The following is a 26,567-nucleotide window of genomic DNA, read 5'->3' as shown; positions in this document are numbered from 1 at the left end:
TGGAAGTATTCTCTGTGGATATTAGTTAGGACTTCCCTGTGGGTGGGATCTTGGCCACATTGAGATAGCTTCGTAATGCGTGACTCTCTTGCTGGTTGGCTGTGTGTGTGACCTCACAGGCCCTATATAAGCCCACTGCAGACAGCAGTCGCTCTCTTTAACCTGGCGCTCTTTAACCTAGCTCCCTGAGCCAAGCGAATAGATAGCCCAGAGAGGTAAGGATTTTGGTAGTGAACACGTGGGTCTTCTGACCAGGTGTTCACTCGGGAACCAACAAGTCAGGGCATCAAGTCAGGGCATTATGTGAGTAGCTATAATAAAGGCTTTTAAGATTACATGTGGCTGTTCTTGAGCGTGCTACTGGTTATTAAACTATAGATTCAAGAGATCGTAGCCAGAGACCTTTGAAGGCCTCAGAGGAGGCGAGCCAGATAGAGTTGAAACTGCAAAGATCAGTGGTCAAAGATACTCTGTTGGGCCTAGGACAAATTAGTAATTGTAGGGCATGTTACAGAGTAGAAGAGTGAGGAGTCAAAGATGACACTGAAGTTTTGTACATGGGTAAATGAGAACATGATGGTACCTTGGGCAAAAATGGGGACATTCAGAAGAGGATTTGATTTTAAGGGATAGGTTGTTTCAGAGATGCTGACTTTTACATATCTACAGAATATTTTATAAGTATCTGGTGATGAGGAGCTGGAACTCAGCAGAGAAACTAGCATTATATATACATATAATCTATGAGTTATTTGTAAAGATAAGTGAACTGTGGGAGCTGTTAATATCACCATGAAAGAGAATTACATGTTATTTAGAGAGACTGGATACTCTACTTATATTCTCCAATGTCTATGATTATACCTCAAAATTCTTTCATATTATAGCAAATGTAGATGTCTGAGCAAAATTGCCTGAGCAATATTGAAATGGAAAAAATAGGGAAAAGAATAACAATACTACTAAGAGAGTAAGAGAAGAGTAGCATGAGATACCTGATGATAAAGGGACACTTCTAAGTGGAGGAAAGGGTATAATGAATAAAGCATTTCAATAAGCAGAGATATTAGGAGAGACAGTTCCAGAAATGACAGAAATATCAAGAGGCAAGAGCAAGAAGAATGAGACTGAAGAATAGCAAATAATTCAGTATGCCAGAAGAGATTGTATGAAAAGAAAAATTATGAAAAAGGCAGATGAGAGACAAACTTTTTATTTCATTTATTTGGTAACAGAAAGCCATAGATTTTTGATCAAGAGAATAATATAATCAGAACTATGTTTTAGAAAGTTGATTTTGATAGCAATGTAAAGGATGAACTGCAGAGGGAGAAAAATTGCTAAGTACAAACAAGAGATGACAGCACGAGTATGGAGAAGGAGATAAAATGTGAGATATATCAGAGAAGAAATCAATATGGATTGTAAACTAACTAAATATATTGGAAAAAGAGAGAAGAAAAAAAATTAAAGAGGAGCCTAAAAATTTTTGAAACTTGGGTCACTGTAAAAAAGTGGGCAATGCCCATAAACAGAAAACTTAAAAATAAATGATAATGGGTTCAGTTTTGAGCATGTTTTTTTGATGTATTACTGGGATATATGTAGGGGGGAAAATTTTCCCAGAGGCAGTTGAAAATGCAGAATTAGAACTCAATGGAGAAAATATTATATATTTGAGAGTCATAATAATATAAAAACTCAGTCATCTTTATATAGTGTTTCAAGGTTTTTACCATACACCACATTTTTATATATATATATATGTATGTATACATACACACACATATATATATGTATATATGTGTGTGTGTAGATAGATAGATAGACAGATATAGATATAGATATAGATATAGATATAGATATAGATATAGATATAGATATAGATATAGATAGATATAGATATGTTGCAAATGCAGAAACAGAGGTTCAAAGAGGTTAAGGGACTTGCCCAGGAACACAATCTAGTTAAGTGTTTTGAGGTGGGATCTGAAGCCAAGTCTTCTTGACTTCAAGTCTACTACTATGTTTTGCTACTTCCTATTTACAGAGAACCAGGAAGCAACATCTCTGTGGGAGAAAGTACAAAGAGATGAGGATGAAGACAGGGCCTCAAGGGATGCCCACAATTAGAGCCATTTACTTTATCTTACTGAGGTATTCCAAGTGGTTTCCCTTTGTTAATTTTAGACCAATAAAGACCACTTCTTTTCCTCAGGGACTTTCTCTTTAACTGCTACTGCTGCTGCTGCTACTCAAGGACACACACACTATATCTTATCACGGTGAGTCCTAAGCTAAGAGTGAAATAGAGGAGGTATGTTCCATGAGGGCAGGTAATCAAAAGCTGATTTGTATTCTTCAGTATATATTTTCTCCTGGCTGTATTACTGTTTTATTTGAAAACTAATCTTTCTAGTTCTGAGTAATTAAAAGAAAAAAACACATGCTGTTCTGTATGTGGTCCCAAACAAATCAAACTGTGTATGTATACCATCTGCTATCACCAGCCTCCTTCACAGCTTTGTGGGTGGTAGCTACACTAAGCACAAACCTAATTTATTTGACTGCTCAAACTAAAAAGATAACTATTCCCTACTGGCTATAAAGTCCACAGTTCCTTCGATCTCATTTCAGCTCCTTTTTACACTAATCCTTAAGTTCTCTTTGCTCCAACATCTTGCTAATGACTTTATAACCCTCACTTAAACCTTACTTCAAAAGATCTATGATTTCATAATTATCATTGTTAACATTTAAATGACACTTTAAGTTTTGCAAACTGTTTTATGTATATTATTAATTTGATCTTCCCAACAGCTGTGTAAGGTAGGTGCTGGAAATATCATTATCCCATCTTACAGATATGGAAACTAAAGCTTAGATTAAGTGACTTTCTAGTCAAACAGGCCACATCAGAAGTAGAAAGTGAATGTCCTACATTAATCTTTCAAATTACAACTCTTTCCACTACACCTCAAAGAGAATATTTGAAAGGATAAATATAACTAAAGTCCTAACAGTCTCAAAACTTTGGGGGCTGGTCTTTTTGCCAGTGCTCTTTATACAAAAGACAATTATCTCATATCCTCAGGGTATTTGTAGCAACTAGAAGAGGAACACCAATAAAGTGCATATAACTTTGAAAAGACAGATTTAAAATAGTAAGTGATTTGCTCTGCTTTGGGTATAAAGATTATGAAAGTACCCTGGATACTTAATTTAGAGATTCCATACTTCTTCCAATGTTGGCAGTCTAAATATATGCTTCCCTGAGGCACTGATAGCTCAGTATCACACTTTAGATCAATAAAGGAGGGAATGAATGAAATGTTAAAAAAAAAAAAAAAAAAAGGAATTATTACATCACCAACAAAATCCAACAGCAAGAGATACAAAGAGAAATTCCATTCAAAATAACTGTCAATAGCATAAGATACTTGGGAATCTATCTCCCAAAGGAAAGTCAGGAATTATATGAGCAAAATTACAAAACACTTTCCACACAAATAAAGTCAAATTTAAATAATTGGGAAAATATTAAGTGCTCTTGGATAGGCCAAGCAAATATAATAAAGATGACAATACTCCCTAAACTAATCTATTTATTTAGTGCTATACCAATTAGACTCTCAAAAAACTAGCTTAATGACCTAGAAAAAATAATAACAAAATTCATATGGAAAAACCAAATGTCAAAAATTTCAAGGGAATTAATGAAAAAAAAATCAAATGAAGATGGCCTAGCTGTACCTGATCTAAAACTATATTATAAAGCAGCAGTTACCAAAACCATTTGGTATTGGCTAAGAAATTAATTAATTGATCAATGGAATAGGTTAGGTTCACAAGACATTATTACATGTTAATTTTTACCTCCTGAATTCAATTCTTCCTGTGCAACAAGAGAACTGTTCAGTTCTGCATACATATACTGTATCTAGGATATACTATAGCATAATTAACATGTAATAAGATGGCTTGCCATCTAAGGGCTGGGGTGAAGGGAGGGAAGGAAAAAGTCGGAACAGAAGTGAGTGCAAGGGATAATGTTGTAAAAAATTACCCAGGCATATGTTCTGTCAATAAAAAGTTATAATAAAAAAAGGAATTATTTCTCATTCAGGTTTGGACCTGCTATTTGGGCCTGCAAAGATTACATAAGATTGCAAAGATTCATAATGATTATATTAATGGTCTGAGAATTTGAAAACTGCAGTGGACTAGGGCAATGTGTTAAACTTAAATAAAAACTATGACCAATAAGCTATATTTAAAGATCCCGGCAGGTATATGTTGACTTAGAAAATCACATCTTAGTTCACACCTGAATTTCACTGTATTTTTAAAATTTTGCTAAATATTTTTCAATTACATTTTAATCTGGCTCAGGCTACATTCAAGAGTATTATAGACTGCATATATTCTCCAGGCTTTATGTTTGGCACTTCTGGGCTAGGCTTTCCAATTAAAAAAAAGATAAGATGATAAAAGCATTGCTAGGTTAAAGACCTGATATGGTTACACTAAAGCAAACAGAAAAATGTTAATCAGCCATCATTTTTTTGGTACCCAGACCTATGATTTCATTGATATAGAAAATTGATACAGAAAAAATAGAAAGGAAATTTTCTATATCAGTGAAGATCAGCACCAGCTCTATAAGTTGTAGTCTGAGTTACAAGGGGCACTAAAAGATTAAGTGACTTACAGTGACTCAGGGTCAGGATGTTTCAGAGGATGGAGTTAAATCCAGTTATTTCTGACCAAGGCTAGTTCTCTTATCCACTGTCCTGCTGCTTTACTAAGAATAATATTAAAAGTTTTAAAGTGTTTTTAGATTTGCAAAATGCCTTTCAAATATTTAATTTTATCTTTATAATATCTCTGAGAGGGAGGTACTATTATTATTCTTCATTTTACAGATAAGGAAATTAAGGAAAAAAGAAGTTAAATTAAACTTGTCTAGGATCATAGTTAGTGAGAGGTAGGGGTACAATCTGAACACAGGTCTTCCTGATCCCAGATCCACTCCATTCATGGTATCATCTCGCTGTCTCTAAAAAATAATAATAGTTGGGATTTACATAATACTTTAAGTTTTGCAAAGCTTCATATTTTTATCCCACTAATTGTAAATGGATCAAAATTTTTGCTATGAGAAGGCATTGCATTTAGTTGTCAGAAAATTACCATTTAGAAAATTACCTTGGAATCTAAGGCCTTGAGACAGATCTTAAGAATCACTATAGCTTGGTAAAAAATGTGCTTATTAATTTGGAAATATGCCAAATGGGCTATCAAACCATGCATATCCTTTGATATAGCAGTGTTCTACTGGATCTGAATCCCAAAAAGATCATAAAGAAGGGAAAGGGACCCTTCATAAATGTTTGTGGTAACTCTTTTTGTAGTGGCAAGAAACTGGAAACTGAGTGGATGCCCATCAGCTGGAGAATGGCTGAATAAATTATGGTATATGAATAATATGGAATATTATTGTTCTGTAAGAAATGACCAACAGGATGATTTCAGAAAGGCCTGGAGAGACTTACATGAACTGATACTAAGTGAAATGAGCAGAACCAGGAGATCATTTTACAGGAATAGCAAGATTACACAATGATCAATTCTGACATATGTGGCTCTTTTCAACAATAAGATGATTCAGGCCATTTCCAATGCCATGTGCATCCAGAGAGAGGACTGGGGGAACTGAGTTTGGATTATAACATAGCATTTTTACCTTTATTGTTGTTGTCATTGTTTGTTTGCTTAGTTGTTTTTTTTTTTCCACTTTTGATCTGATTTTTTATAGTATGGTATAGAAATATGTTTAGGAAAATTACATATGTTTAACCTATATTAGATTGCTTGCTATCTTAGGGAGGGGGGAAAGAAGGAAAGGAGGAGAAAAATTTGGCATACAAGGTTTTGCAAAGGTGAATGATGAAAATTATCTTTGCAGGTATTTGGAAAAAATACTATGATAATAAAAAATAAACAGAATTTTTAAAAAATGTGCTTCTTTCATTCTGCCAGTGGCTAAAAATATTTTTTTATTTTAAGTTTTTGTAATGTTTAGTGATGGGACATGGGTAATTAGAGATGTTAATGCAATGAGTATAAATATAAGTGGATCCTAGAAATACATAGTTCAGTTTGAAGACATTGTCTTATACTCTAATTTCATAGAGAATAAATAACTTATCTAAAAGAGTTTATACACTCAAATGCATCTACAAAACCTATGATATGAACTGGATACTATGCACCAAGATATACAAATTTATGTAATTCTTCACAAGCACACATGATCTTACTACTAGTATGATTACTCCCTCTGCACTTTAAAAGGGAAGTCTTCATGAATCCTTATAGTCAAAAAAAATTATCACCTAGTGACCAACCCTCCCATGGTGTGTTGGAAAGGCCTTGATGCCAGAGTCAGAGGACTTGGGTTCAAATTTAACCACTGACATCCTGTCTGAACCTTGGGCTTTAATCTACTTAAACTCCTCAAGATTCAGTTTCCTTGTTTGTGAAATGAGAATGATGGAAGGCCCTTCCAGCTCTTAATCAATAACAATGTGAACCTACAAAGTTATGTAAACTGGTTATCAACCAAAAGACATACATTCTGTCATAAGTTCATTTTCCAATTTAATAAGATCTTGCTTGAACTTTTACTCTATTAGCTAAGAATATGAGATCCTAAGATCATCTTTACACTACTAGGAGGCATCAGAGTAGGGCTTTTAGAGGGAACAGAATACAAAAAATAAATAAAACACCACCTCTGCCCACAGGCAACTTGCAATTTTCCAGAAGAGATAAAACACAAACAAATATGATAGAAAGTAGATTGTGTTCAGTGCAAAAGTACCTCATCTTCAAGATGAGGGCAATCAAAGAAAGCTAACATGGAGGAGGAGGAAGCATTAATTCTATGGGAGGAAGCATTCCAGTCATTGATAATGGAGATAAGGAGGCAGGATGAGTGTTTGGAAATGGCAAAATATTTGGTTTGGCCAAAGGAAAAGGCAAAGGAGCAATAAGATGGAAAGCTATAAGGACTTCAGCCCATCCAGCCTTCATGTTGCAGAGAGGAGGTGAAAGTTTCAATGATTTGCCCATGGCAATATATGAACCCAAGTGTTCTGACTCCAAATCTAGGGCTCTTTCTACTATGTAATATCCGCAGGGGGACTTGAATGTTAGGTCATTTAGACTTTTATCTGATTAAAAGAAATCACTAAAAGCTTTTAAACTTGTAAATGCTACTATTTAGCTTTTGAATGCTACCGTTGAGCTTTTAGAATATTATTCTTTTTATGGTGAATGACATAAGATTTGAAAAGAAATATTGAAAGCAGGGAGACCAGTTAGATGACTTATGGAATAAACTTATGGTACTGGAATTTTTTAAAAAGACAGGTTTTGAGGCTATATAAGTGAAAAGCAGATATAATTAAAATTGGTTGTAAAGTATATTATAAAAATGTCAACATATCAAGGACACATGACTTCAATAGTGTAGGAACTCTCACCATTAACACAGACAACTTCTTTAGAACTTAAGCTTCTGTCAAAGAAGTTAAGTGATTTTCCCATTGTCATAGAGCTAGTCATTGTCAGGCAAAATTTGAATCCAGGTCTTAACTAAATCTAGCATTCCATCCATTATTCCATGCTACCTCTTCTAATATCATTTAGTCAAAAAACATTTATTCAAGGCCTACTATGTGCTAAGGTCCTGTGCTAAATGATGAAGATACAAAAAAGAGACAAAAAACAGTTCCCTGACCTCCAAGAGCTTACAAACTAACAGGGAAAACAACAAGCAGCAAACAGATATGTATAAAGAAGAAGCTACATACAAAAGAAATAGGAAATAATTAACAGGAAAGCCAATAGAATTATGAGGATTGGGAAAGGCTTTCTGAAGAAGACAGGATTTCAGTTGGGACTTAAAAGAAGCCAAGGCAGCCAGTAGTGAAAAGATGAGGAGAGAGAACATTCCAAACATGGAATACAGTCAGTGAAAATGCCCACTGCTGAGAAATAGAAATTTAATAACATTCTTTGCATTTTCAGGTCTTTGCTAAGCTGTCTTGATGATATATGAACTGTCTTATTAAATTTTACTAAAAAGGTAAAAACTAATTATGTAAGATTAGGACAGTTAAAGAAAATATTGCTCAAGAAGAAAATAAATATTGTTTAAGCACACCAAAAGTTAGTATAAAGAAGGTAACATGACACCTAATACAATACAATCTAGATTATGTTTACTATGAACTTTAGATGCTATGTATAACTAACTGCTAGATATCCTAAATTTGTGGCATATCTCATCTGGGTTTTTTTAATTACTTTCATGTTAATATTAAAAGTTTTAAGAAAATTATTTTTAACACTTACCATTCTCATGAGCCACCCTAGCATAGTAACCCTTCTATTTCTTACCTATCTTTTGCCACCATATGGAAGAGTCCTAAGTAAATATTGAGTGAACAAATAACTATACAACAAAACCTGCTGTCTATAAAAGTATGAATATTTAATGATTTTAGACTATCTTTGACCTTAAACAAAGAATGCAAAATTATTACCTTTTCTACTGCAGTCAGCTGTTGCTGAAATCCATCACATTTTTTGTTTGCTTCCTCTGAAAGAGTTTTATATTTTTCAATCTGAGACTGTTGAATATTGATTGTTCGCTCCATTCTAACACGATCTTCATTAATATCTTTAAGAGAAGCTTTTAAATTTCTTACTTCATCCTCCTATAGTTCAATAACTATATATTAGTGTACATGAAAAAACACACATTATTTCAAAAGAAATTTAATATACTATTTATATAAAAGAACTTCATGTAATACTCTGTGATATTTATAACTATTTCCTAAAAAATAGAAAGTTATCAATATTTATATTTTAAAACTTTTGTCAATAATGGGCATATGACTTTAATTTAATTTAAATTTAATCTGAGTTACCAAACTAGAAAAATGCTTTACTTCTATGAAATGACACTAAAAATCTCATAACGAAATATTTTGAATATATTCAAATTTAACCTAAACTTGCAATCTTGTATAATATTAATCCCAAAATTTAATTATAGTTTAAGGACTAGAAAATGTATAAAAATAAACTTGATAAATATTTAAAGAAAGTATGTTTTCACATACATGGACACAATAATTTACATATAATTATCCTCTTCAAGAGTCTACAAATGCTTACCTTTTTATTGCAATCATATACAAGACTATCCAATTCTTCCTGCATAACACGGAGTTTTGCCTTTAGAAATCTAATCTGAGCCTCTGTGAATTTAAATAGTGATATTTAATACTTTTAAACCATTGGGACTTCCTACCATATAACCATTTTCTCACTAGACAGTCCACTTTCCTTACCTTAAATTTTTTCATTATAGCAAACCTCTGAGGTTTGTAAGTTACATGCCTTTGAAAGTAATATTTTATTTATATGTTATACCAAAAGCAAACCAACCTAGAAGCCTAGTGTTTGATGAACCCAAAGATCTCATCAATATGAGTAAGAACTCTCACTATCTGATAAAAACTACTGGGAAAACTGAACAGCAGACTGGCAGAAATTAGGTTTAGACCAAAATCTCATACTATATGCCAAAATAAAATTCAAATAGGTATGTGACCTAGATACAAAAAGTCACATCCTAAATAAATTAGAGGAACACAGAAGAAATTACTTTTAGATCTATGGATGTAAAGATAATTCATGCCTAATAGATAAAAGATGATCATAGACATGGAAATAAAAATTTATTACATACAACTGTTTTAATTTTTTTTGCATTTAAAAAATGCAGCTAAAATTAGAAGGGAAACAAATAAATGGTTGTACAAAAAAGTATTTGCAGCAAGTTTTTCTGATGAGAATCTTGTTTCCAAGATAATTAGAGAACAAATTCAAAATTATAAGACCAAGAGTCATTTGCCAAATAATAAATGTTTAAAGAACAGGCAATTTTCTAAGAAAGCCAAACTCTTGATACAGCCATATGAAAAAATGCTCCAAATCCTAATTAAGAGGAAAGCAAATCAAAGCAACTTTGAGGTTTTACCTCATTTCCATCAGGTTGGCAAAATTGACAAAAGAGAAAAAATGAAAATTATTAGAAGAAAACAGGCACATCAATACATTGTTGGTGAAGTTCTAAATTGGAACAGCCCTTCTGAAAAGCAATTTGGAACTATAACCAAAAAGTTATTAAACTGTGCATATTCTTTGACCCTGTGATTCCACTAATAGGCATATATATATATCCCAAAGAAGTCAAAGAGATAAAAGTCTGTTACCAACAAAAATATTTATAGCAGCTATTTTTGTATTGACAAAGAATAAGAAATTAAGGGAGAGTCCATCAATTAATGAATAGCTAAATAAATTATGACATATAAATGTAATAGAATACTATTGGGCTGTAAGAAGTGAAGAAAAACCTTGTTTTTTAAGAAATATGGGAAAATTTGTATAAAAAGTGAAATGATCCCTATCCAAGCTGGTCCTGGGCAGGATGGTTTCTGCAAACAAAGGTGGAGGAAAAAAAGGAGGAATATCCTGCCATCAATAAGGTGGTGACCAGAGAGTAAACCATCACTATTCATCACAATCAGATTCATGGAGTAGGCTTCAAAAAGCGAGCTTCTCAAGCTCTGAAGGAAATCTACAAATTTGCCATGAAAGAAATGGGACCTCCAGATGGAAGAACTGACACCTGTCTCGGCCAAAGGAACAATCAATGTCTCATACTGCATCCAAGTGCATTTGTCCAGAAAAAGCAATGAAGAGGAAGATACACCAAAAAAGCTGCATACATTGATTACTTATGCCTATTATCACTTTCAAAAGTTTACAGACAGTCAATGTGGATAAAAACTAAACTGAACTTCGTTTGTATAAAATGTTGTCTGTTAAAAACACTAAAACAGTGAAATGACCTCACCAGAATAAGTTATATTGTATCAACATTGTAAAAAAATTTTTTTGAAGATTAACTGATCAATGAAATGACTAACCATCATTCAAAGGAACATAACAAAAGACAAAAGAGATGATGGACTAATATGCAGAATGAAAACACATTTTTAGATATGGCCAATATAGGGATTTGTTTAGTAAGCTTGTGTAAATTTGTTACAAAATTTTTCTTTTTCTTTTCCCAGAGAAGCGGAAGGAATAAAGGGAAGTAAGGAAGAAAATGTAAAAGCTTGATAATTAAAAATTTTAATTCAAAGAATAAAATAAATACAAACTGAAACCTGAACTCAGAATGCCATTTTAATTCAAGATATCTTAAGCAAACACCATAGATTATCTCTTAGAATAATGAATATTATTTTTAAATTAGCTAAAATTAATATTAGTGCTTAATGATTTACCAAGATGATTATTATTACACAAATAGTAGAAATTTAAATCAGTACATTATCCAACAATAATATGCCAATAGTCCCAAATTAGGTATTTTATGTAAGATAAGGAATAATCACACAATTAATGTATTTACCATGAGAAAATAAAGTCAAAGGATAAAATTTTTTTTAAATGGTTACTTTAAATGTATTTTAACTATTTTATTACACTTTAACATCTTTTTAAAGAAACATCAATCAATCAAGAAATATTTATTAAGTACCTACGAAGTACCAAATAAATACAATATAACATTTTAAAAATTCAAGAAAATTGATTCTCTCCAAAGATTTATTCAACATTGTAGTTGTAACACGAATAGACATACATACACACCCTAAAATCTACACTAATGAAAGTCTACCTGTTCCAATGTCTTCACTGAGACCAGGAAAAATCTCATCGTCTATGCCATCAGATAAATCTCCTTCATCTAATTTTCCTTCAATTTTATTAATTGTGTTTGTAAGTGAAAAGTCTTTGAAGTCCTCTGGGACAGCAACATCATTGGCAATTTGAATATTAGCACGTTTCAATTTTACACTAAAATAAAAAGCATAAAAGGTTATTGTTTCTCTTAGCTGTATGACATCAAAGGTTAAAATACTGAAAAATCAAAAATATATAATATGAAGTATGATTATTCCCCCTTTCTTTTGATTTAGAACATAGAGTGGTCATGACCTTGAAACATAAATCCCTCAATATGGGAGGTATTACACATAATTACATAAATTACATAAACACATAGTAACATAACACATGCTAGAAGTGATGTAACAAATCACATGATCAAATAATCATAAATTGAGAATTTATAATGTCCATAAGTCCATTATCTATTAATTCATGTGCCAGAAATCCAGTAATTCCTGCAAGTTTTAAAGCCCTACAATAGGTCTTCATCAACAATTTTTCATCTCAAGGAAACCAATGATCTCTGCTGGTTTTCAAGTCCTTTAACAGTCTCCTTATCAGCCATGCTCTTTCACTGTCAGATGTTTCTTAGATTTTCTCCTTTGTTTTGAGGTTTGTCTCTCTGTCTCTCTCCAGGTGCTTCTTGCCACCCATCTGTTTCCTTCTGTCTGTTAAAATATAAGCAAACCCTCTCTCCCAGGCAGTTAACCCATCTAATTTCCTTCTATTTACCACTTTCTAAATCTCTTCTCATCATCTGGCAATTACATTGGAGCTGTTTGCACTGGACACTGCCCTGTTAGTTTAAAAGGCCTGTATTCTTTCCAAGTGTAATCCATTTCTGCTATCTGATTGCTTTTTGGCTGACTTATCAGGTAAACCCGTTCTGCCATGTGATTGCTTTTCTGCTGATCAAATCACAGTCCTAACCTTCTAAAGGCTCTTTGGGTATAACCTCAGTTGCCATCATGCCCCACCTATCTTTTGATTGATATCTTGGAGCTGGGTTCCATTTCTCATTTCCCTGGGTCAATCTGCATTCCGAGGCCCAGTGGAAAACATTGTGACATTTTGGACATGGGTTTTTAGGTCTTCTCTCATCCTGTCTTCTCACTCTATCTCCATAATTACACTGAGCTCTTAGATGTCTCCAACTTTTCCACATTGAAAACATTGTCCAGTTTCTCTATAAGTCCCTTGCCAGGAGGGACCCTGTCTTTCCATGTTCATCATAGGCTGGGTGTAAAAAGTATTTGTTCCCACTGTAGCACAGTGTCTTATGATCTCCTCTAAAGGAGCATCTTGTCTAGTCCCCATATAATTCTCTTGCAAACCTCATTGGCATTTTCCATATCAAATGTCTAGTCATTATTTCTGTAGCTGCATTTTCTCCAATAGTTCTTTTGACAGCAGTCTGCAGACGTCCCACAAAATCTACAAAAGGTTCATTGGGACCTTGTTCTATTTTTGTGAAAACTTCCCCTCGATCTTTCTGTCCAAGGAGGGAACCCCAAGCTTTTATTGCAGCCTGAGAAATTTGCTCATACACTGTTATGGGATAATCAATCTGTTCTGAATTCTCTCCATACTGACCTTCACCTGCTAGTTGGTCAGAAGTGAATTATGCGTTAACTCCTGTTTCCATATTGCGTCTGATTTGAATCCTACATAATTCATGAAACTCCGAAAGCCACAGCAAGTTTTGTCCAGGTTCTAAATATGTCCTAACTATGGATTTCCAATCATTCGGGGTTAGGATTTCATAAGACAAACCATCTAGTAACATTTTAACATAAGCTGATGTAGCCCCATAAAGGGTACAACCTTTTTTCAAATTCTTAATTTTATCTTCTCTTTTTTTGACCTAAAAAGTCAATCTCTTCAATCACAGGATATGCAAGTATAAAATCACTTACATCCTGTCCTCCTCTCTTAGCTTTAACCAATGCTTTTTCTAATCTTGTCATAGACTGCTTCACAGGCGATTCCGTTTGTGTTTCTGCCTCTTCCCCTCCTCCTTCTTCCTCCACTCCTGAAGAGTTAATTGAGGTAGGAGATGGGAAATGCTCCTGTTGTTCAGAATTGTACTTAACTCCATTGTTATCTGATTTATCCTTTTCACCTCGTTTAGTTGGCACCTCCCCCTCTTGCTCCTTCTTTTTCTTTATTCTATAACTTATATAATTTCCTAAAGCCAATTGAATTATATTGTATGTTTGTAAGTGTCTTTGGAAATTGAGTTAGGTCCATTTTTGTTGTAGTATTGACAAAATTCCTCTCCTACTAATTTCCATTTCTCTAAATCCAATTCTTTTTCCAGAAGAAAACAAGGACATATGACCTGCACAGTTTTTAAAAATTCAGTAATCTCCTCCAAAATTATAATCAATCCTTGGCTTTTCATAACCTTGACAATGCTCTCTAAACATTTTCCTAGAACAGAAACAGAAGGCTGTTTTCTAAAAATTTGCCCCATTTCACTGAAATTCTACTTTAACTCTTTAACAAAGTTTCCTTGTTACTCACACTTATTTCTGGGTCAGAGAGACTTTTCTACTGGAATCAGGATCTTGTCTGTCCCTGTTCAGGCGCCAAAATGTCAGGTCCGGGCTAGCTCCTCTAAAGGGCTCAGAATAAGTCCTTGCCCCATGTTGGACACCAAATTGTAGTGTCCTGTTGTCTCTCAATTATAATCCTTCTCTGGGAGGAGGTTTCTTTTCTGTAAATCCTTTTTTCTGTGAGCAGGTTTCTTGGGAGGCTTCTGGAGCCTCCAGCCAGAGCAAAGATAGAATCTGGAATCCTCCTCTTCCTGAATCCTGGCTCTGAATCTCCTCCAGCTTCCCTGAAGTTCTCTTGGGAAGTTTTGTCTTTGACCCAATCCAGACTTTCTCCTTCCACACGGCCTTCTTCCAGACTCAATGTTGCTTCCTTTTATCCTCCCAGAGAATGGGCTTGTGGGTACTCCTATAGCCAATGGACTAACTCCTTTTAAAGCTGTGTAAATTCCTTTTCAGAACTCCTTTTTAAAGGTGTGAACTAAAGGTGTGAACCCTGAGTTAGAGAATTGTTAAGTACTGACTTAGCACCTAGTAAGAACCTAACAGATTATTTCTAGAAATACTTCCATATACAAGTTATGTAATGTAACAAAATGTCTTAGTTGTTTTAGTTTATGAATCACAGGACTTTGAACTAATCCTTAGCAAGCTAGGTAATGGCTCTGCTTCTAAACATGTAGGCCTCTACATTAGAAGCAGAGAGCCTTGAATTCAATGTTCTAAATTTAACCCATTACTTTTCATCTTACTTGGCTCTAGAAAAGTGCTATAGGCACTTATGTTGCCTGCACCATACTTTACAGAACCAAATAAGTAACTCCACTTTGTGAGTTTCTGTGTCAAAGAATCTTTTGAAGAACTGTGGAAGAGATATAAACATTACTTAATTTAATCTTGAAATAGTTTTTTGGTGAAATTTTTTGTTCCAATTTTTAAAAATCATATCCCCTTATAACTCAAGCTAAAGAAGTCTAAAAAATTAAATTTTATCTGAAAACTCAGAAAAAGTAGAAATATTTCAATGAAAAAGCATTCATAGGATCATAGCATAAGAACTAGAAGAGATCTCACTGGTTATCTAATCCAACACTCTCATTTTACAGTTGAGAAAAATTGAGACCAAAAGAGATTAAATTACCTGCCCAAGGTCACACAAAAAAACAATCATCAGAAGTAGCATTTGAACCCAGTTCCTCTGACTAAAATAATTCCCAGTTCCTCTGGCTAAAATAATAGAACAATTTTTAAATACCAAAGGAACTTTCAAATAAATCACTTTTCTAGAATTGTAACTATTATAAATTATAAAGTAAAATTTTAAAACTGTTAACTCTTTAATTGGAAAAAGGAAATTGACAAGGAACTTTTCAATTCATAAAGGACATGATGAGGTGCAGTCAAAATCTCCCTGTACAGGGCCACAAAATGATAAAGAGTACAGGGGTACAAATATATTTTAAAATATATTGAGAACTCTCCCCATACAGGACAATCAAATTATGGGGTATGAGAGTTTGATCCCAGAAATATACTGGTTCCCAGCTGGTATCTCAAAATGCCTCAAAAAAGAATTAGTAGAGGGAAGCTAGGTGGCATAGAGGACCTGACTTCAAATCTGGTCTCAGACACTTAACATTTCCTAGCTGTGTGACCCTGGACAAGTCATTTAACCCCCATTGCCTCAAAAAAAAAAAAAAAAGAATTAGTAGGCTTAAACCATCTTCAAATCAATAGGCAAATATTTTATTATACACCAGTCATGACTGAAGTTCCAATAAGGAGTTTTGGCCATTAACAAGCATTAACAAGCCATTAACCTTAGAAGCCAGTGTGACAGTGGAGATCCTGTGGCCATAAGGCAGGTGGTTCCTAAAGAACCCACAAAGAAGTTTCATAGGAGAAAAAATAGCCTGGGGGTTGACGTTACATTGTTGGCCTTCTGACTGGATACAGTAAGTGTGGAGGTCTTGACAATCGTGTCAATGCTAGGAATTCCACAAGGAACAATAGGCCTATTTAAGAACAAGGCAAACCTGGCTGGGTCTCCAGGGTGTAGGGTGTGTTCAGGGAAGCCCAGCACCTGAGGGCTTTCAGGGCAGCTTTCCATCCTTGGGGTCCACCTGCTCCATCTAACTCTCACCTGTGGCTACTAGAAGCAGAGCAGGCACAACTGCCACTTCCTGGGCAGATGAGCCAAACCAGGATGAGGGAACTAAAGGGTCTCAGACAACTATGGTGAGTTAGCATGTGAAGATCTCCCCTAAGGGGATGAGTGGATGAGAACAGTTTGTTTCAAAGTCCACAAGGGCAGGTGAAGCAGGCACTGTGAAGCACTTAAGAGCTTGGTCAGCATTCACCACAGCTTGAGTCTTGGCCTTCCTAGTTACCGGGGACCAAGGACGCCATCATTCAGAAGAACACCGAAGGTTTTATTTTCTTTTGTTCTTAGGGAAAACTGACAAGAAAACCAGACAAATGTCACCAACCCTTCCCAGCTTCTTCAAGTCTTCCCAGGTGAAGTTACTATGGTGATTTGCATGGCCATGGGCAGAATGGGAGTTGAAAGCCATTTTTTCCACCGTTGCTCAAAAAAATAAACAATTCCTGTAAGAGCAACTGAGGTAGGGGAGGAAAATAACACTACAAATAGGAGAAGCCTAAGAGCTCCTCAGGCTGGCTGGATGCCTGTGGACCTGAGTCCAAAAAAGATGAGCTGAAAGACCCGAGTTGGATGTCTAAAAGCTTCAATTCAACAGAGAAGCAGCAGGTGTTGGAGGCTGAGAAGAGGAGCTTATCTGAAACAGCAACAGATGGCAGGGAAGCAGAGAAAAAAGAGCAGCTGAGGATCCCAGTGGTTTGCAATGAGAAAAAGTGATTCTGTTCCCATCCTCCTGTTCCTAAAACTATCCCCAACACACACACACACACACACACATAGAAAAGGGGGAGAGGAACCAGGGTAGGGGGAGGACAGGGAGAGGGGGGGAGAGAGAGAGACAGAGAAGCAGAGGGAGGGAGATGGAGGGAGAGAGAGAGAAAGAGAAGGAGAGAGAGGGGGGAAAGAGAGGGGGAGAGAGAGGAGGAAGAGAAGGGAGGAAGGGAGAGAGAGGAGGGAGAGAAGAGAGGAAGGGAGAGAGAGGAGGGAGAGAAGGGAGGAAGGGAGAGAGAGAGAGAGAGAGAGAGAGAGAAGAGAGAGAGAGAGAGAGAGAGAGAGAGAGAGAGAGAGAGAGAGAGAGAGAGAGAGAGAGAGAGAGAGAGGAGGGAGAGAAGGGAGAGAGAGAGGGGGGAGAGGGGGAGGAGAGGTTAATGGGTGAGGTTTGGGGAAAAAGGAAAAGGTGTGGATGAGATTTTGAGAAGTGTGACTAGGACTTAATGAACCGAATAAAAGGGTAAGTAAGTATAAGGTGATGAGGCTCCCTGGAGGAGGAGAGCAGGGCTTTGTAGTGGATCCACCCAACGCAGTTTAACTCCCTCCAACGGTGGATCAGCAGTGGTAAAGGTACCCATGGTGGAGCAGGAGAATGAGGAGAAGGAACAAGCCAAACTCGAGAGTACAGGGCAAGGTCTCATTGGCTAGTGATATCATCAAGACTATGAAGAAGGGGGATCATGAGGAGCTGGGAGAGCATGGAGGGATAGGAGGGAGCTGAGGTGTCCTTGAGGACAAAGGGTAGGCTCAGAAGACATGGGACAGCAGGTTAAAGGAAAAGATAGGAAATGATGATCACAAAGGGAATTTTGAATTTGAAGATCTTGGAGGGGGAAGACTGGGAAGATGACAAGCTCTCAGGTATGAAGATCCCTTGAAGAGTAAACATATAAAATTTATGTATAGCATTATATAATATAGCCTATGACCCAAATTTTATAATAAGGTACTGTAAACATCTCATAAAAGAAAAAAAACTGAGAAGACTACTACTTTGGTATGAAGAGAGGACCAAAAAAATTTACATAGATTTTCTAGATCTAGAAAACATCAAAGGGGCACCATGCTCCTAACCCTCAACAATGTGGAAAGGATAACAATACAGTGGGGAAAAGATTCGGTGAAAATGAATTAAAGAAATTTGTTGAGTGATTATTGTGTGTGAGGCAGTATGCTAAAAGGTAGGGTCAAGGACTTGTTCTAATTCCAGTTCTAAGAAGCCAATTTTACCTTAACACTTATGACCACAATAATCCTATCACTCCAATGTTTTAAATGTATGAAAATGAATATAATACACATGTAAAATTACATATAAAAGTAAGAGTAGTGCAGAAGGAGGAAGCAAGGTGGCTCAGTAGATAAGAGCACTGGGCCTGGATTCAAGAAAACCTGACTTCAAATCTAGCTTCAAATAAATATTTACTGGGTGACCCTGAATATATCACTTTACTTCAATTTGCCTTAATCCAGTAGAGAAGGAAATGGCAAATCATTTCATTGTCTAAAAAGAAAAACCAATGTCATATGAAATCATATACAACTAAACAAAACAAGATAAGAAGTTCAGTAAGTTCAATTATTCACAGTGATAATATTGCTAAGTTTTGAAAATTAGAAAATGAAAGTAATATTTCAAAATATATGTACCTTGAAGTTTTTTTCTTTCCTTTATTCCCAGACTGTGGCTTGTTTTGAATTTCATTCACACAATCAGATTTATTGATTCTTGGTTGCTAGAGGGAAAAATAAACTAGCAATTAATTAGCATTCAATCATTTCCCAAATGATACATTTATAGCATGTTGGCTTTCTGTCTACCTATGTAGAAGAATTACCAGGTTTTATGTTTTGTATTATTCAATAAATATCAATAGTGGAAAGGAGATTCTAAAGGTAAAAGAATCAGAATTTTAAGGCTGCATGTGACCTTAGAAATCATCTCTCAATTCTCTCATTTTAAAAATGAGTATGGCTGAACCCAGAAAAGTTAAATGATGTGCCATAAACTTCTAAATAGCAAAGTTATGACTAGAGCTCATGTTTCACAATTTACAATCCAAATGGATATTAAGGGTTTTAAACAGTTACTAAGCCTTCCTCACTAACAAACATCTACTCACTGGAACAAGTGCATTTCAATTATTGAAGGTCTTTCTCTTAACTTCAAAATGTAAATTTTTTTTAGTCTGGGATTTTATTTGCAGCAGGAGGACCAAGACTTTAAATCTTTCTGTATCATTAGATCTGTTACTTAATTGAATTTTTGCTTCTAGAAAAGGAAATTTTTTTTCCTCTAAAGGAAATGCATTAGATTGTATGCTCAGTCCACAATGATTTTATTTTTACTCCAATGGAAGGCATCTCTAATTTTTGTTAGAGAATTCAAGAGTGAAAAGGAATCAATGAACAGAAGTTCACTTTGTAGGTAATTCTTTAAAAACACATAAGAACTTGCTATAAATGCCCTTTATAAAAATAGGGACCTGTGATTTCATTGATATAGAAAGGACTTCTTAAAACTTTTTCCCACCTATGACTCCTTTTCATCCAAGAAATTTTTACCTGGGGATATATAGGTACATAAAATAGATATATAAATCAATTACTGATAATAAATCATAATTTCACAACCTCCACATTCTGGTACAAGATACCATATGGGGTTGTGACCCACAGTTTAAGAAGATAGGATACAGAGAACTCCTTTGTGAGATAATTCCTTCTACCAAAGACAGTAGATGCCTTCTCTGCAATTTATCATCTTCAATAGAGGTCAAGAGCATGGTAGGATGCACTGCCTCACACAGGGTCAGATGCTGTGTCTATCAAGTGCCCAACTCCAAAGCCTTTTTCATTATACCACAATGCCTCTTCTACCTGCTACATACAAATATATTTATCCAGGTGTGAAAATACATTTGTCATTCTACAGGACATATGTACATTCAAAGAAAATTTCATTTTAGTACCTTATTTGAAGGTATGAAAAGTGCTCCTTCAGAAGACAAGTGACCTCTAGAAAGCAAAAAATATATATAAATTAACCATTGGTCATTATAAACTAACACTAATATTTAATAGTACAACTTGAAAAAGGAAAATGTACAACTACCAAATAAGCTTAAAACCTAAAAACCCTAAAATTCTAAACTATCTAAACATTGTCAAAATGATAGTGATACAAAAGAAGAACACATTAATTATATAAATTTCCCTTAGTGCTTAGTAAATAGGACATAGTAAATGCTCAATATTTTTGTAAAATTCAATTTCCAAATTAGATTAAGCAATTGAATTTGACTTGAGTTTAATTTAAATGAAGATTACAGGTGGCACCAGCACTTTACAAAAATCCAATACAAGAAAATCTGAATAGAATATATGGAAAGATGATTATCTGTAATACAAAGAGAATTATTTCACAAGATTAGCCTCTTCTAAATTTAAAGCCATGTATAGTTATATGAAAAAAATACTCTGAATTATTGTTTAGAAAAATGCAAATTAAAACAACTCTGAGATACTACCTCACACCTATCAGATTAGTTAAGATGATAAGGAAAAATAATGATGAATAAGAAGGGGATGTGGGAAAACTGGAACACCAATGCATTGTTGGTGGAGTTGTGAACTAATTTAGCTATTCTAGCAAGCAATTTGGAACTATGCCCAAAGGTTTATAAAACCGTGCATACCCTTTGATTTAGCAGTGTCACAACTGGGCTTATATCCTAAGAGATCATAAAAGAGGAGAAACGACCCACATGTGCAAAAATGGTTGTGGCAGCCCTTTTTGTAACAGCAAGAAACTGCAAACTGAGTGGATGTCCATCAGTTGGGGAATGGCTGAATAAGTTATGGTATCTGAAGGTAAATGGAATATTATTGTTCTCTAAGAAATGGTGAACAGGCCAATTTCAGAAAAGCCTGGAAAGAACTAATGCTGAGTGACAAGAGAACACTGTACACGGTATCAGCAAGATTATGTGAAGATCAATGATAGACTTAGCTCTAATCAGCAATGCAGTAATCCTAAAATAATTTCAATAAATTTGGGAGGGAAAATGCCATCTGCATCCATAAAGAGAACTATGAAGATTGAATGCAGAACAAAGCATTCTTTTTTTGGCTTTTGTTTTCCCTTTCTGACTTTTCTCTAATGACATGACTAATATGGAAATATGTTTAAAATGATTGTACATGTATAACCTATATCAGATTGCTTGCTGTCTTGGGAAGGAGGGAGTAATGGAAAAAATATTTGGAACTCAAAATCTTCCAAAAATCAATGTTGAAAACTATCTTTACATGCAATTGGAAAAATAAAATATTACTGAAAAGTTAAAAAAAGATTAGCCTCTATGATACTCTAAGATGTCTAAAGTTATTTTATTAATGAAACTTCTCATGTTTGAAGCATCAGCACATGGTATGGTACAGTACAAGAAACACTAGTTCTCACCATAATAAAAACTACATGTTATCCTGGTGAACCAGAAAACCATTTGCTCAACAGGACAATATGTAGCCTTCACTCTGCCACCACTGCCCTCCCCCAATTACCTGTGTGTCCTTGAACAAGGACAATCTTTTGTAACTTAATGTTAGGATTACTAGGTGAGAACTCAGGTTGTCTGGATAGTGACAAGGTGAGAACTCAGGTTGACTTGATAGAAGGAGCAAGCTCATTGGCTGAAGTGGTTCTTCCCAGAAGCCCTTGCATTATCCCACGCCCATTCTCTGGGAGAATAAAAGAGAGGACACCCAGAGATAGAAGAAGACTCTGCATTGCATCAGGCTTGACGGGGCTCTCTGCAGGAAGGGAAGTCACTTCTCTGGACAAGAGTTAACAGCAACTGCCTGGAAACAACGGTTCGTTACAGGAAGAAGAATCTGTCGGAGAGATTTGAGTAGAAGACACAGCAGATCTCTTCCCAGAGAGTGATCCGGCAGCTTCTAGAGACGACAGCTCGCTACAACTTAAACCCTCTGGACTTTAGTATCTTCATCTGTAAAATGAGGCAACTGGGCTTCCTTTATAGAAGATGCTTTGATCTTTCTAGCCCTATCAATTTATGTTAAATGAGATGTGTGGTAAGCATGTGAAACAGTAAAACATTTTTAAAGTTTAATTATTAACATAAAAACCTCAGAAAAACTGTCAAGTAGATGACTGGTTATCCATTCTTTAGATGAAAAAGTAATAGAAGTTCAACTCTTTTCTTCAAGTATATCTGTTGAGGACATGAAAGTTCAATTCAAATCACTGTATATTAAGCAAGCACCTATTATATGCAAAACACTGAGCTAGGATCTAGGAATATAAATATAAAAATAAATACATCTTTCTCAACTTGTCTGCTACATAATGACAATATTATTCGTTCTCTGCTTCTGAATATTCTCTACTTTGGGTTTTTTTTGTGAAATTGTTGTCTCCCAGCTTTCTTATCTGGCTCCCTTTTCAATATCCTTTGTTGGCTGATCATGCATCATATCAATTAAATTCAACACCTTGACTGTGGTTGTTCCTGAAAGGTCCTTCGTGGATCATCTTCTCTTCTTTCTCTATATTCTCTGCCAGAGGTTTAAATATCATCTCCATGATGCCCAAATCTATGTATCCAGTCCTATGCTTTCTCCTGACTTTCACTCCCATATCACCATCTTCTCTTAGATATTTCAAAATGGATTTCTAACAGACAATTCACACTCACTAAGTCCAAAAGTACTTTTCTATTTTTGTGGAAGGCACCATCACATTTCCAATCTCCCAGATCCATGACCCCAGAGTTATCCTGACCTTCACCCAAGATATTTTGCTGTTGCTCTCTTCACACCCCTGCTCTTGTCATCTAGCACCACCTTGGTCAGGACCTTCCTCTCTCTCTCATCTAGATGACTGTAACAGATGCTTCCTTGGTCTCCCAGACTCAAGGCTCTGCCCACTTCGGTCCATCACCAACCAACTGCCAAAGTGACTTTCAGTGCATATCCAGTCACCAGGGTCTCTAAGACCTCTAGGTTCAAAGACTAATTTTCTCTGTTCATTTTTAGAAGGCCTTCCCTGGCTGGCCCCCACCCACCTCACTGGATGTCCATCCTCCTGTCCCTTGTGAGATGGCCAAACCAGCCTTCTCTCTATTAACTGCAGCATTACCACCCTCCTCCCCTCACCGCTGCCCTGGTTGTCCCCCACCCCATTCTGGGATGTGTACCTTTCTCGTCAGAGCTCTCCCTCAAAGATGCAGCTTTCTGGTCACTTGCCTGTTTGTAGCCACCTTTCCAAATCACATACTGTGCATGCATTTTGCTTCTCTGTATTTATTCTATATAGATTTATATATGTATTTATGTTCTTCCTCATGGTTGTTTTTGATAAAGTGATAGTTTCATTCTTTGTATTTGTATTACTATTATTTAATCCACTTAAAAAGTTTAATTGATTATTGAACTCAGCTTTTTACATAACTACAAGCTACACATACGTAAAGGAAATAAGTTCTGGTTAACATACTACTTAGCAGAGTAACAATAGGTGTAAAAAAAGCTACTGTACTATATATTGATAGTGAAAATTAATTTTATTTTATAAAATAGATTTAAATTCAACAAAAATTCCCTGAGCACCTACAATATAAAAAAGTAGTATTGTTTTGAGTTGAAAAGGATATTCGGCACGCCAAATTATTTATTTTGTATCTGAAATAATTTCCAATATCCAAGTATCATGTTTCATTTGGTAAAATGTATCTGTATGAAAACAGTGCAGTTTTTTAAAAAAACTATTTTGTATAGGTAAGCAGAAGATTCAGGTCCAATTTACACTTCAAGGAAATTTAGCATAAGAAAACAAAGCATCTATTTTTATTCTTTAGAATAACATTTATTTTTATACTTGTGAAATGAGTCTCTCACTTCATTTCACAGAAACAACAGACAACTAGTTAACCTTCTTTAGTTTTTTAGTCTATCATTAGAAGTTATGCTTAAGTCATTATATCACTGATAGAGAAGTATTTGTAGCAATGGCAACAATACTCACTAACAGTTTATTTAGAATTATATTTTAAAATATTATTTTCAAGCTGAAACTTTCAGGAATTGTATGGTTTGAAAATTTTGGTGGGGCAGCTAGGTGGCGAAGTGGATAGAGCACCAGCCTTGAATTCAGGAGGAGTTCAAATTTGGTCTCAGACACTTAACACTTCCTAGCTGTGTGACCCTAGGCAAGTCACTTAACCCTAGCCTCAGGGCGGGGGGTGGGAATTAGTTCAGAAATTTCTGTGTGCTGTGAAGAGAACAAATGTATTAGATACAGTAATTATTTTTTTTTTATTTTTAAATATTAAGCAAACATTTAACAGTACACATCACATGGTGAACACAAATAATTCAGTAATGTTATTTTAAATACTTTTGTGATTTTCTGCATATAAAATAGTGAAGGTCTGACTACATTTGAAAAAAAAGCTGACTTAGGGCTAATCATCCTCTGTACCTCGTTTTTATTTCAATTTTTGCTGTAATACTCTAACTTCTCACATGGAAAACAAAGACTATAACACTTTGAGTTTTGTTACCTTTTAATTTCAGACTATCATTTTAATCTATGAGAAAAAAAGATTATGTCAGCACTTCTAAGTACTTAGATATAATTGTTATTATTGAAGGTGGCGTCCAATAGAATGTTCCCTTCACCAAAAAGTGATTGTGAATCACAGTGCATTCTCCATCACAAGGCATTTCTAAGTGGAGTTGTAAAAGGTGGGGAGGGAATCTTAAATATTCTATAAGTTCAAGGGATTGTCATGTAACATGAAGGTGAATTATATGAAGGAAATGGAGAATCCTATAGTAAAATTCAGAAAACAGATCTGTGAAGAGCTGGCGTGCTTTAAACATAATAAATCTGTTAAGAGCTGGAGTGCTTTAAACATAGAAAGAAGTAGCCTGGGACAGAAACAATCTAGGCTATAAATGTGAGACATCAGCAGTTAGTTTATTATTCTTGCTATAAATTTGATTTAGTTACTTTTACAATATCAGAATTATTTTCTGATATTCTGACATTGTCACTTAGTCCCATAAGAAAAGTGAAAAATCAAAAAACAATCTCCATGTCGAAATCCCATCTATGAGTCCTATAAGAGAAGATTTAAGGAAGACAAGTAGAATAAAAAAGGGTAGACTGAAGACTAAAGAAAGCTAAAGAGCAAGAACCTGAAAAGGAAGACTCAAGAAAAATACAGTTGGCAAAGTAAGGAAAAGTAAACAAAACAAACTTCAGTATATATCAAATTAACAGACTTGACTGGTAGATGTGGCAAGTTGATTAAATAGCTAGGAAGCTGGTACAACAAGGAGAGAGGTCAATTATTAAAATTAGAAAAGAAACCTGGGAGAAGCTGTTTCTCAAATTATTAAAACAGTAAGAAAAATGGCTGTAAAGATAACTAGGAACTTAGAAGTAAACTTAAATACCAACAAATATTTGTTTTTGGTTTTTGTTTTTTTTTTTCAAAAGATTATAAATCTCAAACATAATGAATATCAGAGATGATATTGAAGTAATTTGCATTGAGTGTGCAATGTCTGTATTTCTATCATAAGCAAATATAATATACTGAAGACATAAAAGATTATTTACCAAGACTATTACCAATTTTTAGTGATTCATATGGTCACAGATGATAGTGCAAAAAGAAACATAAAAAGATCTTTAAAGCTTCTAGTCAAGGGCTATTTAATATATTATTTATTTATTTATTTTTTTTTTTTTGGATATCTTCAGAGAACACTATAGTGCTTGACATATAGTAGTGACAAGGGGAGCCCCAAAACTCACTCACTCTCTCTCTCTCTCTCTCTCTCTCTCTCTCTAGGGCTTTGGGAGGGAAAGCTTGAGAAATTCCCTCAGAGAAGCTCTTCCCTGAGAGACCCACCCCAAGGAATCAAGATAAAATGATTTCATTCTGTTATCTGGGTGGGACTAGTTGAGTCCAGGACCATTCCTACTTAGCCCAAGCTGGAGATCAAGATTTCTATTCAACTCTATTGAGTTGGAGATTAGTCCAGGGACACTCATTCAATTGGAAGATTCTCTTTTCTGATTTCAACTCAAAATGCTCCCAGCCTCCAACAAGAGCTGCCCATATAATAAGCTTCCTCTAGCTCAATCCCTT

The 26,567-nt window shown here is 35.0% G+C and overlaps 1 protein-coding gene and 1 pseudogene across 4 annotated transcripts in view; one reads left to right on the top strand and one right to left on the bottom strand.

Moving 5' to 3' along the window:
* The window catches only part of TEX9 (testis expressed 9), a 63,528-nt gene that overhangs the window by 16,644 nt on the left and 20,317 nt on the right, over positions 1-26,567 (bottom strand). For 3 of the 4 annotated variants that reach the window (XM_074294600.1, XM_074294601.1, XM_074294602.1), the window contains 5 exons: positions 20,352-20,397; positions 19,030-19,115; positions 11,840-12,018; positions 9,256-9,338; positions 8,616-8,789 (listed from right to left, as the gene is read on the bottom strand). In XM_074294600.1, the coding sequence (XP_074150701.1) occupies positions 8,616-8,789; positions 9,256-9,338; positions 11,840-12,018; positions 19,030-19,115; positions 20,352-20,397 (568 nt within the window). Of the gene's footprint in view, positions 1-8,615; positions 8,790-9,255; positions 9,339-11,839; positions 12,019-19,029; positions 19,116-20,351; positions 20,398-21,945; positions 22,039-26,567 lie in introns of those variants that run through there. The other variant, XM_074294603.1, reaches the window with a different exon arrangement.
* Positions 10,577-10,942, top strand: LOC141558026 (large ribosomal subunit protein eL31-like; annotated as a pseudogene).

Source organism: Sminthopsis crassicaudata, chromosome 2 (assembly GCF_048593235.1).
Source record: "Sminthopsis crassicaudata isolate SCR6 chromosome 2, ASM4859323v1, whole genome shotgun sequence".
Taxonomy (NCBI): Eukaryota; Metazoa; Chordata; class Mammalia; order Dasyuromorphia; family Dasyuridae; genus Sminthopsis; species Sminthopsis crassicaudata.
The sequence above is the reverse complement of the archived record's forward strand: the minus strand, read 5'-3'. Positions and strand labels throughout refer to the sequence as shown.